Source organism: Athene noctua, chromosome 7 (genome assembly GCF_965140245.1).
Source record: "Athene noctua chromosome 7, bAthNoc1.hap1.1, whole genome shotgun sequence".
Classification (NCBI taxonomy): Eukaryota; Metazoa; Chordata; class Aves; order Strigiformes; family Strigidae; genus Athene; species Athene noctua.
Genome location: NC_134043.1, coordinates 21983851 through 22000729, shown reverse-complemented (window position 1 = coordinate 22000729; position 16879 = coordinate 21983851). Strand labels below are relative to the sequence as shown.

Below are 16879 nucleotides of genomic sequence, written 5' to 3'. Positions count from 1 at the left end.
GTGAGTAAATAAATTACATTGAAGAATAATATAGATCCTCAACTGATATAAATAAGTCTGACCCCTCAAACAAACTGATTTACACCAGCAGACCTTACTATATGCAAATAATCAAATAAGATCATGTGACAAAGCTCTCTATGCATGTAATACAGCTTCACAAAATTAATGCACTCTTTACATTAAAATTCATATAGGAAAGCAAATTCTGATGTTCCAAGAGGGAAAGCTAGTCTGATGTATGGACTCCAGGAGATTTCACAGAAAACTGTAGGAAGTCACTGGGCAGGAAGCATGAAAGTCCCTAATCACTGCATTTTTTTTTTTTTCATGTATGATTTAGGATTTACTGGCCCATCTGCAACAGGCAGGCCTAAACCTTTGGAAGAGATTTGCAGGAGCCCCAGGTGAAATTAACACAAGTCTGAAAGAGGTGACCAGATGCAAGTGGTAACACCTGGATTCCAAAGACCATTTTTACATATGAAGATGAACTAATCTAGCTCCTTATTTGGAATGTCTACACAGAATTATATCAATGAGAAGAAAAGTGAAGAGACTGGTAACTAATGCCTTGGCTCTTCATTTCAACAAGCCTTCCCCAAGACAGGGGGCCACCACCATAAACAAACAAAAATAAAATCAAACAACAGTCCATACTAACACCTTCCTATTCTGGTCTACGGTCAGTCCCAGTTATTCAAGTGAAGCAGAAGTCATTTGGAGACTGCACACAAAGCACTGGATAATATGGAAGACTGAAATCAACATCACCTTCTCCTTGCTCTGTGAAACACTCTACAGACCACATAGCTGGCAACATCCTTGCTTTGACAGCTACCTCCTTCTCTGTATATGGTTTCTTACTGTGCTGTGCTCTAGTCTGAGAGCTGGGAGAGGATGGCAGATTATTTAGCAGATAACATCATTTTCTTAGTCAATGCACTTGGGTTATTTCCAAGCTATTTTTCAAGGAACATTTCCTGGTATGGATACAGGACTTTATAGAAATAAAATGTGAAAGAAGTGATGCTTTTTCCTAATAAACACTTTGAGGTTTTTGTGATTAAGATGACCAACATATTCTTCCACCGAACTGAGAAAGATCCTTGACAAAGTTAGGATCAGCTTGAAACCCTTCCGCAACCCCAACCCCTCTTCCTACACAGGCCTGCACTCAGCAGGCCTTCCCCTATGGCTGCTTTTGCAATTAAATGCCATTTTAAAAGCTATGTTAGGAGTCTGTGATGGTCTTACCACTGCTTTTCCATAAAGGTGTAATTGAAGAGACGCTTATCTGAATGCTAGAGTCACTACACACTATAATAGCATTGAAGAGGGGCAAAAAACTTTGCTTTCTCTTTATTTCAGTTGCTGCCTCTCCCATACACAGAGCTGGGCAGCAACGGACAGACCTCAAGACAGAAACTTCAGATCTATCTTTGTTTGCCACCAGCAGCTCTGCAGATCATTATGCAAGGATAGACAGCTTTTGTTCAAAGGCAGGCTGGATCAACAAGAGGAAAATAAGAAGAAAAAATAAGATGGGAGCAGATGCATGACAAGAAAACATTTATGGGGCATACAGAAAAAGAGATGAAGATCAGAAAGATGCATAGCAAGAAATACTGGAATAAACATTAATTTTAATGAGATGTAAGGGAAATTTATTCTGAGATGGGGGCACAGCTTTAAGATGAGAAGTGCGAGAGAGAGTTAAAAGTGTCATTGAAGCATATGCTTTGCCCCAGAACAATGCATTCTTTTAAAATCATTAACAGGCAGCTTCCATAGCAGATGTGAACCAATCAGAATCCTAAATTCTAGCTGTATATTCATACATCCCTGGTGTTTCAAAGATGTCATGTTTCAAGTTACAAATGAAAGCATGGTAATAAAATACAAACCCCCACAAAAACCCCATACCACCACTAAATCCACCCTCCAGAATAGGGACCACTATTTACCTACAATGCACTTAGTAAGCATAAAAGCAGATGCTTCAAGGTAACTTCTATTCATTAAAACACCTTACTTGAATAAGAGATTTGTCATTATTATTTAAAGGTCTAAAACACTCCGGTGTTATGCCTGAGTCAATTCCCATCAGGAAACAAGGCAAAACACAAGTAGTGCTATGGTGATGGATACAAAGTGCTATTTTCTCTTCAGACCCTGAAGTCAGCTCTCAATGGAAGAGTAAGCAAGATGAAGTGGTGTTCTTCCATTTCTGCTATTGCACTTTTCATCTTGACAACTGAAGGTAAATGCCAGGCTAGAGGTTTGAGCTCTTGCCATGATTCTAGCAAACCATCAGCCTATTTTCAAGAAAATCGACTTGTTCAGAGATTTAAAAAACCAAACCAAACAAAAAACCTCACAACAAAATGCTATAGAGATCTCATTTTTATCTCTACATCGTTCTCTTGTAACCAGATCCATTTATCAGTGCTGGCTGAAAGTCAGGACATCTGTTCCTGACAAAATTTTGACATTTCTGAATTTCCATTTCATTCCAAACTGGAAGAAAACCAAATATTTTTCACATTTCCTATAAATGCTCTAGAAAATAACAAATTCAGGTTAGCACACACAAGAGCTCCTCTAAGTAGGATATAGGGTGCGTTTCTTGTGTCAAATATCAAATGGCATTATCATCCCAACAACTGACATTTCTAAGTATCTCATTTTCTAGACCTGTCAATAATTTATAGCTGCTCTTAAAAGTTTTTTATTTAAAGATTTTTTAATAAAATAGGGAAAAAAAGTATTACCTCAGACTGATATGATGCCACTGTGTCACACACACATACATATATATATATTTACAACTATATGTATATTACCTGTATGAACAATTAGTGAATTTAGAACTAGAGTGGCTTCTCTCTTCTCCCCTCCCCCCCCGACTGATTTCCTCTTATTATCTTGAACATAAAGGGAATAAAAGCTTTTCCAGTAAGGCATGCGATCAACATTCCCTGTCTTCTAAGCAACTCGTGCTGTGAATTTTTTTCCAAAACCAGAATGATCTTGAAGATATTGCAGTGTGGAGAAGAATCAACTTAAGGGGAACAAAACTAAAATTATCCTCAAAATTGCTCATTATAATAAAATTTAATGCTGTAGGAGATTCAAAGTATTGATCCTAGAAGGGAACAGAATGCGTTCATACTCCAGCAACTCAGACTTCATTTTGGGTACCCACAAGGTAATTCCTGTCTTAGGCAGAGGAGATCCACATCTATTTCTTAGATTAATGTCCTTCCTGTTCACATGCTAGACTACAATAAAACCAAAAGATCCATTCTACAGCAAATGGAAAATCCAGATGTCCATTCAATCAAGTGTTATGTGCTCTGCCCTAATTAAGTTTCTCCAGCAAGCTTACAGTGAACTTCAACCTAATCCTCACCTATTCAGGTTTCCAATACAGTTTACAAATTTCATACAGATGTAGGATCCCAGGAGCACCTTGGTGCCCTGCATTGTGAAAGCATGCCATTTAGTGAGGTTTATGATTTTACAGAATCACTGAAGTTGGAAGAGACCTCTGGATATAACCAAGTCCAGCACCCTACTCACAGCACAGTCAACTAGAGCAGGACTGTGTCCTGTTGGGTTTTGAGTATCTCCACAAGTGGAGACTCTACAACCTGTCTGGATAACCTGACCCAACATTCCACAAGCATCCCAGTAAAAAGTTTGTTTGCATGTTTAAACAGAATTTCCTGAATATCAGTTGCTTGTTGTCTCTCGTCCCTTCACTGGACACCACTAAGAAAAGTCTGGCTCTCCCTTCCTTAGTCTCCCTATCAGGTAGTTTTACACACTTCTAAGATCCCCCTAACCCTTCTCTTCTCCAGACCAAACGGTTTCAGCTCTCAGCCTCTTCTCATCTATCAGATGCTCCAAATCCTTAATCATCCTAGCAGCCCTTCATTGCTCTTACTCCAGTATGTTCACACCTTGTCAAGGGGAGACCAAAACCAGATTAATCACTCCAGACATGGCCTCATCAGTGCCAAGTACAGACGAATAATCCCTTGCCTTGACCTGCTGGCAAAGCTTTCCCCAATCCTGCTGGTGCACTTCTGGCTCATGTTCAATTTGTTGTCCACCAGCACTCCCAGGACTCCATTTGCAGTTCAATTTGTCATAATCACATCAATGCAATCACTGCAAAGTTAATTTAGTACAGTAGGTGTTGTAATCCTGGGAAGTGTTTAGCACTGCAACTGTTCATATTTTCAGGCTACTCTCTTATCATATCAGTTCTTTCCTTTCTCTCATACTAGATGTGTGGGAAAAGCTGACAGATAAGTATCAACCACCCAATTATTACTTCAATATATACAAAACATGCTCCTGCGTGTGGTCTAACCACGTGCTTTTCTTTTTCTCAATGGCTTCTTTCCAACATGATGCCTGTAAGAGAAATAAATATACCCAATGGACCCGATCATCTCGTCCAGCAGCATGCTTTGGACAACTGCAAGTAGTAAACAGAAGGAAGTTCAAGAAAGTCTAATGGACAACTGCAGAAAAGCTTGTCAACAGGGACATTCCCACTCATGACTTAAAACTTTGTTTTCAACAGAAGCAACTGGTCTCAACAGTTGCAAGGGGGATTCTGGTCTTGATGACTCACTGGTCTCATTTGCTATGGCAATGCACAGGAAAGCCACAGCACTGATATCAGCTGGTGAGAGGCTGGAATCCTCCAGCTCCCCAACCCAGCAGGTCTCCTCCTGGTTGAGAAGTGTGTCAGAGGAGCTCACCACCACCTGAGATCACCCACCGCCCCCAAAACTTCTCAGGTCACTTTCATTTCACATTTTGTCTGCTTTGTCACGCTGTAATGCCCACGGGTTTAGACCAGCATTCCATATTTATGCTGCCCGGCTACAAAGTTTCAGCAGTTGCCATATCAAGGCTCATTTCTGTACTTTTTACAGAACATACCTTGTTTAGACTGTCTCCTTCACAACAGCACACCAGGCAGTTTGTCTATAGCTACGTGGACCACTGCATTTCTCTCAGCAACAGATACATCAAACAGTCACAACAGAAGCAAAAGTAATCACAAGGGATATTACCATTGACCACTTTGATGATCTTTTCACATTACTCACTTCTGTGATCAGCAACTGCTTTTGAGTAAGCAGGGTCTCTTCACTTTGCACTGCACAGCACACTCTTATTTCCAAACAAGCAATTCCCTCCACCGCACAAAGGCATCTCTCATTAGCCTAGGCAGTTATGCTCATTTGTACCATCTGTCCAGGTAAACAGTATTGGTGCAAAACCAGCTTTGATAGTTTAAAGTTCTGTGTAACTACAGGATGCCAAACATCATAGCAAAGTAGAAGCTGAGAGTGGCCTCTGCTTCCACTCTCTTCTCAGTAAGGATGAGAGTCCCAGGGACACAGTAAATGACAGTCCCAGTATCTATACACTGCCATACAGAACTGAATTCAGGCAGCAACAGGAAAGAAAAGAGAGAAGAGATCCCAATTGCAAAGTGATGATTTCAGCATCAGTTCTATCAAGCCACCTTCTCCTGTTTGCAGAACTAAAAAACTTTATATCAGAGGATGGCAAATAGGCAATAAATAGGTGCAATGACACCACATATAGTAAATAACAGAGCCACTTTTTTCCTCTGGGTCATCCCATTACTGTTAAACATAGAGCAACTAGCTTGTTACAAAGGATAGACAAATATATGCATGCACATATACTCAAACAGCCCCAGGAATCTAAGATTTTATGACAATGAACATCCTCCAGGCTCTAACCTCTGTTTTACACACCAGTGTAATTAGGTCAGCTAGATTTATTTTTTTTAATACAGTACTACAGGTTATTTCCCCCCAGTCCATACAGGAGAAACCAAGACAGGGAAGATACTATTAAAAAGAACCTTTCACTGCACTCACACAGACAAAAAATGCAAGTGATTTAGAAATATTGCTTTAACCATCTTAGTGTGAGCTGTGAGGCCAAAAGAAGGCTTTTCATCATTCCAGACCAAACTTTAAAGTGCATCATTTATATTACTGAAATGAGGTTTAGGTTAGTGAACCTGAAAGATGATTCAGTAATACAAGGTAGTCTGGAGAACCTTAGCATTCTGTTCCTACCTGTGCAAAAGGTAACTTGGATTAATAGCCAATACACAAATATCTATGTATCTTACATATTATAAAATACACAACACTGCTAACTGAATGTTATGCTTCTTTACTGCTCTTAGACATTCTTAGTAATTGTCCAGACAGTTAACTTGGGAGATAAAATTTGATTATGCTACATCAATAAGAGTTACATGAGGCTTCACGATTGCTTAGCAGTATGAAAGCTTTCCAAAGGCAAAATCTGAAATTATGAGATTTAGTAACTACATAGGGGAAAAAAAAAAAAAAAAAAATCATTAAAGTTTACTCTCTGCTTTCGGTACAGAAGTCATGGCTTTGTGTTACAGGTCCACTGCATTATGTAAACTGCCTCTAAGATCGCAGCTGGCTACACTGAACATTCCAGCTCTCCCACCTCAGCCACAATTTGACTACTTCAGAATAAGCAATAAGGTATCACCATTGTGAGAAACTGATGGCAGAGTTAGTCTTTTGTAAGGACCGTGTGCTAAAGAGACTGACTTCCTCAGAGAGGACAGAAGATCTTAGCCCATCTGATTGCCAGAAAAACCTTAAGTAAGACATTAGTAATTCCTTCTCTTCAAAGTGATCAGAAACCCACATTTCCCTCCCTTCCCCTTGACCTGAATGCCCATCCCACCTGCACCCCCAAAATCTGTAAGTGCCCAATGAGTGAAGGGAGTCACTGGTGTGCAAAACCACAGAACAATCAAGGTGTTAGATAAACACTTCCAAGGAACTGTTGATACACATCATATACATACTATTGAATATTATATAAGGTTGCATCACTTATGAAAGTTACATACCTTCATGCTGTAATTTTAACTTTCTTGTCAAAACTCCAAGACCACCTTAAGACAGGCTCAGAAACCCCAAATACTAATTGTCAAACTACTGTAGGACCGAGATATTTAACAACTGTTGGGGGGGAAAAAACAAAACAAAACAAAACTAGTCAAGTACGTGCTGTTGAGCTCAGGTATCCCCTTCCTCACTACCCTGTTGACAGATAACAGAGATTGAGTCAAGGAAACAGATTTCCCCATATGTTAATTTACTAGTCCATGCAAAGTATTTAGTAAGACATTGGTCTGCAGATGTGTAGAAAGAGGCAGCATACCAGAAGCTCTTCTTTTTCAGAAAACAAATTCTTAGCAAATGCCTGTTAATCAGCTACAGAGGCAGAAGTAGGAGCAACTGAAAGAGCCACAGGCAATTTGGATCCAACTTCACAGTTACAGGAATCTAGGCAGGAACTTAAAGGGCATTTCTAACAGTAACTGGAATCTGCACTCAAGACAAACCCCCACTTAGAGCAGCTCTGGCCCAGTACCCACTAGTGACCTGTCACTGAAACCTTCCCCTCAGCCAAACTGTGGTTAGGCTGTCATACTTCCATCACCTGGATATTTTAGAAATCGGTTTTAATGGCATTCTCTACTGGAGCTCAACGTGTATTTCCCATTTAACTCCCAATTTTAAGATTGGCACTAATGTGCGTCTATAAATGGTCCTTTACAAAGGACATTTAAATAGTATGCATTTTATCCACTCTACCTTCTTTCAAAGGAACATTCTCAGCTTACACCTGAACAGAGATGCATACCAGCCAACACAGACACAGCCAAGGTGCATGAGCCTACACTGCACTGGTCAGAGCTGGTAAGACAGAGCTTCATCAACGCCACAACAGACAATGGCTCTCCAGGTAAAAACAATCATTTCGTTGTGAAGAATCTACTTAGTGTTAGTAGCTGAAGCTCAAACACTGCAACCCTAGGAAACAAAAACTGGTTACATAAATAAAATTATAAATGACAGAAAATCAATAACTGATGAAAAGAAACACAGAAAGACAGATAGCACAATTAGCAAGATACAATTTATAGTTTAAAAATAACTTTTTCGGTTATCTTCTTTACATCAACTGTGTCTTTTCTTAGAAAGTTATCCATTTCAATGTCCTATTCCATTTTAGCTGAACTAAGCATTTATTAGACAGTAATCAAGCAAAAAACCCCTTACAGGTTATCTTATGAAAAAAATAAATTATAAAGCAAAATAGAGAAAAAAAAACCTGAGAAAGTTATTGTCAGTGAACATGTGCACGCACTTACATACAAGTGAATTATACCTGAACAATCAGATTTCACCTAACACACCAGAAACTAATCAAGACATATACAAATATCACAGCCTACAAACAAATTTTTACAGAAATAATGCCCACTGCACCACTGAACCTCCCCAGATAATGCTCTGGGCTGCTGCAAATGCACCAAGTTTATACACTCCCAAATTCTGTATCCTGTCTAGCCTCCTTATTGTTGTAAGAAATCACTGATACTAGATGATTACTTAGGGATTACAAAAATCAAATTCATATGTATAGACCACATACCAGAAACACTTGCAAGGCTTTAACATGTTGTCACCTGAATGAATTTTTACAGTTAGCAAAATTATATATATACACATATACACGCACATACAGAATCATTGTATTATGTCACCCTGATCCACTGGGAATTCTACTGTGTCATACTAAATAAGAGAATAAGAGTCAGCTGAGGTTACCTTTGAGGCTGAATTAACATTATAAAAGCAAAATGTCATACAAAAGCCATGAATTTCCATACACTCAATGTCTAGAGTATCTTGATCTGACTGATAGTAAATGATGAGGCTGGCTCAGTTTAAATCAGGGCAGCTGGAGGACTGTTCCTATATATAATCAAGCTATCTCTGACCATATGAGCCATTCCATCAACCAAGGAATATCAGCTTTGTCTTTGAGAACTGTCCACCCCCCACCTGCCGAGGCCAGAGGACACTAAAGGCATTATAAGCCTAGTTTGCTGATTTATAGAGCTATCTCATTAGATCTGAGCCCAAACTGCTGCTTAAAAGGTGAGGGAAATAAGTATACTGCAACTGCAATGCAAAGATGAGATATGAAAAACTTGAGTAGATGCATCAAGTTGTAACGAAAGCAGTAATATCAGACTACCGGACTCATAATTGCTGAACCACATCAGAAATCTGTTTGGTTAGCACTTCTTTTGGAGGATTCAGTCAACTTCTCCCTTGAGAGAAGTCTCTAAAGCAGCAGTGCGTTACTCTTGTTTTGTGTCCAACAGACACACTGATTGCTGGGTGAACATTGTTTCCATTTAACCACGCACCTCTCACAGATGACATGTTTGGGAGGATAGGAAAGGCTGCTGCTTTTGAGCAGTGAGGTCTAGCACAGAGGGAGAAGAGCTATGTGATCCCATAAAATAAACAAGAAAAATTGTATTTGCCCAGAATAACAGAGGTTTCTTTAATTTTTTTAGGCCAATCAAAACTACAACACCCTGCTATTAGTAAGGCCAGTTTCAATTCAGCTTTCATTTGTTGCCCACACTAGAAAGGGTCCTGAAAAGGATCCGGGGAGACAAAGACTGGTATTATTGAGCACTTACATTATCTCCTTATAGGTGAAGGCACTACACAGTACGGGGGGGGATCCTTAATTACTTACATGCCTTTAAAAAGTAGTAAGACACACAAAATGGATGGATACTATGAAGAAATATATCCCCACATTACTACTGCATTGCTGAACTCCTGCCATCTTCCAAAATAGTAGGTAACACTATCTTTGTGCTTAGTTATTATAGGTTTCTAAAATGCACTTTGTGTTTAAAGAAAGAGATGAATGAGAAGGAAGTGAAGAGAAAAGGCTCTTAAGGTATTTTAGCACCTCATCCATAACTATGATGGCCTCAGTAGATAGATCCACTAAATCTCATGGTTATGAGATTATACCTGAGAGCAAAGCTTATTTCAAGAGCACTCATCAGATCCAATTGCCAAAGCGATTAAGCATACATTTAATGTTCTAATCTACTTTTTCCTTTCATTCAAGAGTGCTGGTCAGGGGTGGCAGGACAAGGAAATCAACAAAAAGTAGTTTATCTGAAAAAAAAAAAAAAAAAAAAGAAAAAATATTCAGAAGTATCTAAATTATTTTCCTGCTTGGTTAGCTGACTCACCAAGCCAGTAACAAAAAAATATCCCAGTAGGATTAACTCTATGAATATGCATACAGCAAGATTTCCAAGTTCAGTCATTTCAATTGCACCTGCTAATATGTACACACAAGTATAATATAAACATCTATAAAGTCAACTTTTAACCCTTAGCATGTCAAGTTTTATCCCCTAGGCATATCAAGAATTTTGTAAGTGAAGACACGTAAAGTCCATATCACAGCTCCCCCAAACCTATTTCTTACTACTGTAAAGATCCATGAAGTGAGTCACCCTTCATAGCAAGGGAAGTAAAACCACACTGCTCCAGCAGCCTAGCAGTCAGCTGCTGTGAAGGAGTCTGAAAATAATGGATATAAAATAGGTAATCAGATTCTTAACACCTTGTGGCTGCTCACCTACCAGTGTAAAGATTCACAAGGGCAACTGTATTAGGTATCTTACAACACAAAAATAGAGAATACATTGGTTACAAATACTGCAGTACAACCATGGATTTAAAGTAGAGCTGGTTTGTTTTGTTTTGTTTTTTAATCTATTACAGCATCTATTTTTATTTTTTCTTTAGTTGATACCATTGCAAAAACAGGGAACTGTTACACATCTGCAAAAGCTCATTCCAGGATGTAGCGTGTACAGCATCAGTCATCCACAACTTGAGTTTTGAAAGGAAAAAAATATAGCTGTTTTAACACACAGAAGCATGAAAAATTACCAGTTTAACAGATACTCCTCTCCTTTTCCCTTCCAGATCTTGTATAGCTTTATCAACTGAAGTAATTGCAAGCCTTCAACTAATTATGCCATGAGGCATTTCTGTGGCTCCCAACAAAAAAAGGACAGAGGTCTAACAAAATGAATTACTCATTAGAAATAATAAGGCTTGATCTTTCCCCCATTCAAGTCAAAGACAATACCCCTGCTCTGATCAGTGGAAGCAGGTCCAGTCACTTTTACTCAATCTACTTTAATAAAATGCTCTACATGAAAAATCACAGTTGTACCATGCTGCGTGGATTAATCCTACACAAAACAGCCTGATTCTACTCTCACAGTGGAGTTTTGCAATTGATTTGAAATTAAAAAGGAAAAAATACTTAAAAAGTTGTTAATAAAACCTCTTTGGAGGTCTCTCACCTACTCTCAGGCTAGCAGGACATATTTCCAGATCCAAATTTCAAAGTTAGCCTAACAAATATAAGAGAATTATGAAAACATACTGATTGTCTGTATAACTAATACTTAAAAATATAATGTACTGCAAAATTTAAAAGTACTTTAACTGAATGAAGAAAAATAACCAGAGGGAGTGGATACAGACTACTAAATAATCACAGTAGCTTCTGGGGATGCTAACAACAGCCACATCAGAACTACCAGAAACAACATGATTCTAAGTCTAGGCTGAAATTGTCTCCCTTGACTAACTGTTCCTCCATCTGAATGCAGCCCTGCTGTGATACATATTGCAGTTCAGATGGCAAGAGATGCAACATCACGCACCCACTTTTAGTGCTCAAAAGTACACATTGTACAGACTGCAAAGGAAAAACTACTAACGACTTGACCTTATCTAAGTAATACTCGGCACTCAAATTGTAACTATATTGCAGTATTTAACTCAGGATAAGCATTTAAATTAACTTGTGATAACCTCAGATCTTCAGGCAGACCACAAGTTTCGCTGTCATTTTTGTTAAATCGGTAAAGCCACACAGAAGTTAACAACAGCCCACGACCGCTTATTTTTTAAAACAAATAGGGTCCTCTCAACTGAGTCATGAAAACAGCCAAGTTTTTCACAAACAAAGTCACAGGTGCCATATTCTAATCAGGGCAGGGTAATGCTTAGGGTTAGGGGATGTAGAGTGCTACCTCGCAGATCAGCTACTTCAGAATTTTTAAAGCATCTTGATGGCCTTTCTCTGGCACGTGGTAGGTAACTACTGGTCTCCCTTTATCTTCCTTGACTACCCTAGGCTATGAGCACTGCCGAGAAGACAGCACTGAGAACACGTAGGTGTTGGCAGAGGGAATCGTGCTTTTGTTCTCTGCAGAAGGAGGGAACACCACCTTTCTCGGGCGGCACAGAAGCCGGCGCAAGTGAGCAACCCGCTCCGCTTCGGCTGCCTCCCCGTGACAGGCGGCCTGTCGAACACCCGTAAGGAAGCACCCACAGAAAATAAACAGTCGCTGCTGACCAATCGCTAGCTTGACGTCTTGGGTTTAAATACCCATATATATGCATTTATATGGCTGTGAAACGTGTGCTTTGAGTTCAGCAGTCTCAAAGAACGGCGAGTTTGGTTCGGTGACGAACGGCGCCCGGAGCGCTCCTTCACCGAGCCGCTGCTCCCCGACGGCGCTGAGCTGGCGCGGGCCGTTCACGCCGCCACCGCGCGAACCGGCCCAGCAAAGCGCTGCTGAGCCGCGCGGGGCTCACCCTGGGCCGGCGCTCGCCGCCCGCTCCCCGCTGCCGCCCGGGGCCAGCTGGCGAGAGTCACAGCGAGCCCCGCGGCCGCGCAGGGTGCGCGCAGCACCGCCCCCTCCGCGCTTTGCTCGCTAGAGAGTGACCCTGCGGCGGGGCACGGGTAAACTCTCCTGGCGGGACAATTGCCCGCCCCGGCCCCGCAGCGCTTCTTACGGGGCTTCCCTGAGGGGGGCGGGCAGGACGCGGCAGCGGCCCGCGGGCGGGCAGATCCCGGCTCGCACCGGTGCCGAAGGACCCTTCTCCTCCCCCCGCCACCAGCGCCGGGCCAGGGCGCCGCGGCCGCCGCAGGTGGAACGAGGGCTGCGCCCATTCCCGGGGAGACCTCGCCTCCTAGCGCCCGCGGCGGGCAGCGGGAGCGGAGCGCCGGCTCCCGCCGAGCCCCTCCACCTTCCTGTGCCGGGCCCGCTACGTGACCGGCCGAGGGGGGAGGGAAAACGTAAGAGTCAGGCCAGGCCGGGAGAGAAGCGGCGGCGGGAGGGGGACGCCGGGCAGGCAGCGCTCCCCGGCTGCCTCTCGGCGAGCGGCCGCCGCAAGGCGCGCGGCCCGCCCAGCCCCGCCGAGCCCGGGGCGGCGCGGGCGGCTCGGCGTTACCTTTCGAAGAGCAGCCGGATCATGAAGATGCAGAAGGCCAGGGGGAAGGCGAGGTAGAGGTCCTCCGCCTGCGGGAAGGCGGCTTCCTCCGTGCTCTGCAGGTCCGCCCAGGTGACGTTGTGCGGCAGCCAGAACCGCTCGTTCCAGAACCAGGCGAGGATCCCTGCCATCTTTGCTTTGTCTGCCGCGGCGCCCCCCGCTCCGCTCCGCTCCGCCCGCCGGCCTCCCTCGCCGTGGCGAGGCGTGTGCGAGCGGCTGCCGGGGGAGAGGAGGATGGAGGCGTGTGTCAGCCCCGCAGCCGCAGATGCTGCCGCTGCTGCCGAGCGGCGCGGCGCGCTGTGCCGCGCTGAGCCGAGCCGCGCCGGCTCCCCGCCCCGGCCCCCCGCCCCGGCCGCCCGGCGGGGGCAGCGGCCGCCCCGCCTGTCACACGGCCGCGCCGGCCCCCATTGGCTCCCGCCCGCGCCCCGCCGCGCCGCTGCCCCGGCGCCCGCCGCGCGCCTCAGGCGGCCCCGGGGCCGGCCCCGCCGGGCGGGCAGCCCCAGCCTTCCGCCGCCCCCCTGCCCCGCCGAGCAGCCCCCCCACCGAACGCGCACCGGAGCGGGGACCCCGTCCCGGGGGCGCTCACCGCGGCCGAGGCTGCCGGCAGCAGCGCGCAGCGCCCGGCTGGGACCGGCCTGGAGGCGCCGCGCCTTGTCACCCCGCGGCCGGCCGGGCCGGCCCCTCCTTCCTTCCTTCCTCCCGGCGCTCAGCCGGGCTGACCCGCCGTGCGGTGCTGCCGGGCTCCCAGGAAGGGATTTAAATCCTGTCGCCTGATTTAAATAGGCAGATGGCAGCAAGGAGGCGCCCTCCTTTGCCGAGCTCTGCGCAGCCACGCGGACCGGCAGCGGCAGCCCCAGCCGGGTCCCCGCGCGGGTCAGCGCTGCCCGGAGCGCAGCTCTCCGCCCTCTCCCCGGGGAGCGGCTCTGTCCCGCCTGAAAGGACCCTCTGAAACGGGCAATGACTTAAGCCTGCATGCGCGTACAGCAAACGGGCGTAACCGAGGCGTGGAAACGTGTCTGAGAGCACAACACTCACCAGCCACAAAACAGGCTAGGACTGTGGCTTTGCGCTCCCAGCTCAATGAAACCTTTGTGCCTGTACGTAGGTTTTTACTTTCGGTTCCTTATCTCGCAGCCCGGTCCCGCTAAAGACAAGCTGCAAGAGGAAAACCGTCCTCACTACGCTTTACAGCAAAGGTGGCTCGCAGGCTTTAGCATCGTCGCTGGACTATACACCTTGTGGTCTTGACACACAGAAAATTACTTCAAGCAGGAGGTGTACTGCCTCTGTGATGTCACTATTTTGTCTGCCCTGCCTCACTTAATTTTAGATGGCTAGAGTTTTCTCCCCTGTATCATCACACTCTCCAGCTGGTTACTGAATACTAAGCGACACTGATTTCTGCATATGGCATACTCCAGAGTTTTATCATCCTGCCTTTAGGTTTTCTGCTAGCTTGCTCTTTGCCCCCCACTGACTCTACTTGCCCTTCCTGAAAAATTAATTGCACAGCTCCTCATGTCTGTGCTGACATTTCTGTGCTGAAGAAAATTCTAAGTCAAACACATGACCCTGATGCTGTGAAAAATGCTGTACCAGTTTAAACAAAACAAACTATTTCTGTATATGGAGAGAATTCCCATCTAGGACATTTTGAGGAAGTTTCAGGGAATGTTTTGGCAGGATGGCTGAGGAGCCATGCGGGTGAATCGGCCACTGGATGTTTCTGTTTTATTGCTGAGCTAACATCCTAAGTGTCTGTAAATAGAGTGTCTGATTAATTTCTTGTGGTTTCTTCTTGGGGAGGGAGAAAAGAGCTGGTAGCTGGAGGCTGCTCCATGGACAGGTACCTAGTCCTTCAAATAATCTGAAAAAAAGTGTGGGCTCTAGCATCACTGCCAGATCTGCCTGCTCCCAGCTCTTCCTCCACTGCAGTTAGTTAGCACAGTGCTCACCGCCTGTGCCCATCTGGGCCCTCAGCTCCCCACTGGCTCCAGTCCTGTGCATAATCGTCTCAGGATCCTACTGTGAGTCTCTGACATGAGCTGTCAAAACCCAGGGTTTTGCTGTGATTTCAGAGGGAAAACTGACCATGGGACTTGCATGCCTCTAATGCTGCCTTCTTCACTTACAAATAGTGATTTTCTGAGCAGAAGAAAACATTTATTTGCTCAAATCAGCAAGACTTCTTTTAGCTAGTGCCGAAAGCATAACTGGCTAATATCCCCTTTCTCCTTCCAACCTCTCTGCCTTGTTCTCATGGCCAGATTTCACCCCTCTTCCAGCTGACCTAGAACCCCCCTAGAACTTCCCCTGGGAGCTCATCTTCCAGCACTGTCTCACAAACACCTGAGCTTGCTCTTGCACATATACCTATGCCTCTCCACTTACAATACCTACATCATCCAGATCACCCTTTTTCTGGATGGACTTGTGTAACCCGGTCTTAAATGGAGGTACAAGTGCATGTTCTCAGAATTACCTCGGAAGCATAAACTTTGAAATCTGTTGACGAAAAGACCTTTAAATATCGTTTCAATAGCTGACAATACACAGATAACCACTGGCTCCATTAATGATAATTGTGTTTAAGGCAAAGTTAATTTTAAGCAGAAAATTTGTATCATTATTCTGCACCTGAAGGTGACCTGTCTTTTTGCAGCATATTCAAATATTCCAATCAGTTTAGAAGTATATTCAATATTTATGTCTGTTTCCAATACTGTGAAGTTCTTTCCCTGCCAGTACTGAGGCTCGCAGGTGCTGGTTGCTCAGTGTGGTTGGTTATGTACAGATACAGTAAAGGAACAGATCTTTGCAAAATGAATCTAGGAACAGTAGTAATCTGATGATGCATAAAAGGTTGATTCCTGCTGAAAAATTAGTGTAATTGACTTTTGTGTCAGACTAAAATTATATTAGGATGACAGAACTCTAAGCATCTCTGAAAATGAATGACATTTCTGAAACATTTGGGAGGTTGACCAATTAATAGCTTTTAATTGAATTCAAATTGTAGGAGCAATTACATAAATGTAGCCAAGACAGGGCTATGGAATAAGGATGCCCTGCTTTGGAGGGAGATTTTGCCAGGATTTGTTTTCCTGCCCCCTAAAGCTGTTATATCACAAAAGGGAGCCCAACAGAACTTCAAAAATTGGTTTTGTATGTGGTCTCATATCCTGAAGCAAGTTATACAAAGACAGTGCTAGAACCTGGCCAGAAAAATGTAAAGTGCTGGAAGTGAGTCTGTTTTCTCAAAAACCCAAAAGCTCAGCCTGGGAATTCTTTGTGATACACAAGAATTAGTAATAACGAAACAAACACATATACACAAATTCCCCCAAAGTTACTGAACCTCTGTTTCTACTCCAGAAGGAAAAAAGAAAACTGATAAGACTGCACATCACTAGTTCAAGACCTTGAGCAACTAACAGCGTCACCACTCAAAAATGAAGGACTTCATCATTTATATCTTGTTTGTTTGTTTAGCACCAAGAAGCCAGGTTACATCTTGGGCACAAAAGAAAAGGTTCCTTAGCTTTAGGAATAAAATC

At 43.8% G+C, this 16879-nt stretch overlaps 1 protein-coding gene across 4 annotated transcripts in view; it reads right to left on the bottom strand.

The window, feature by feature from the left end:
• CERS6 (ceramide synthase 6) overlaps positions 1-14011 on the bottom strand; it is a 128884-nt gene extending 114873 nt beyond the window's left edge. For 2 of the 4 annotated variants that reach the window (XM_074910681.1, XM_074910682.1), the window contains exon 1: positions 13284-13631. In XM_074910681.1, the coding sequence (XP_074766782.1) occupies positions 13284-13453 (170 nt within the window). In that variant the 5' untranslated portion in view covers positions 13454-13631. Of the gene's footprint in view, positions 1-13283; positions 13632-13876 lie in introns of those variants that run through there. The other 2 variants (XM_074910679.1, XM_074910680.1) reach the window with 2 other exon arrangements.
• Between the last annotated feature and the right edge of the window lie 2868 nt (positions 14012-16879).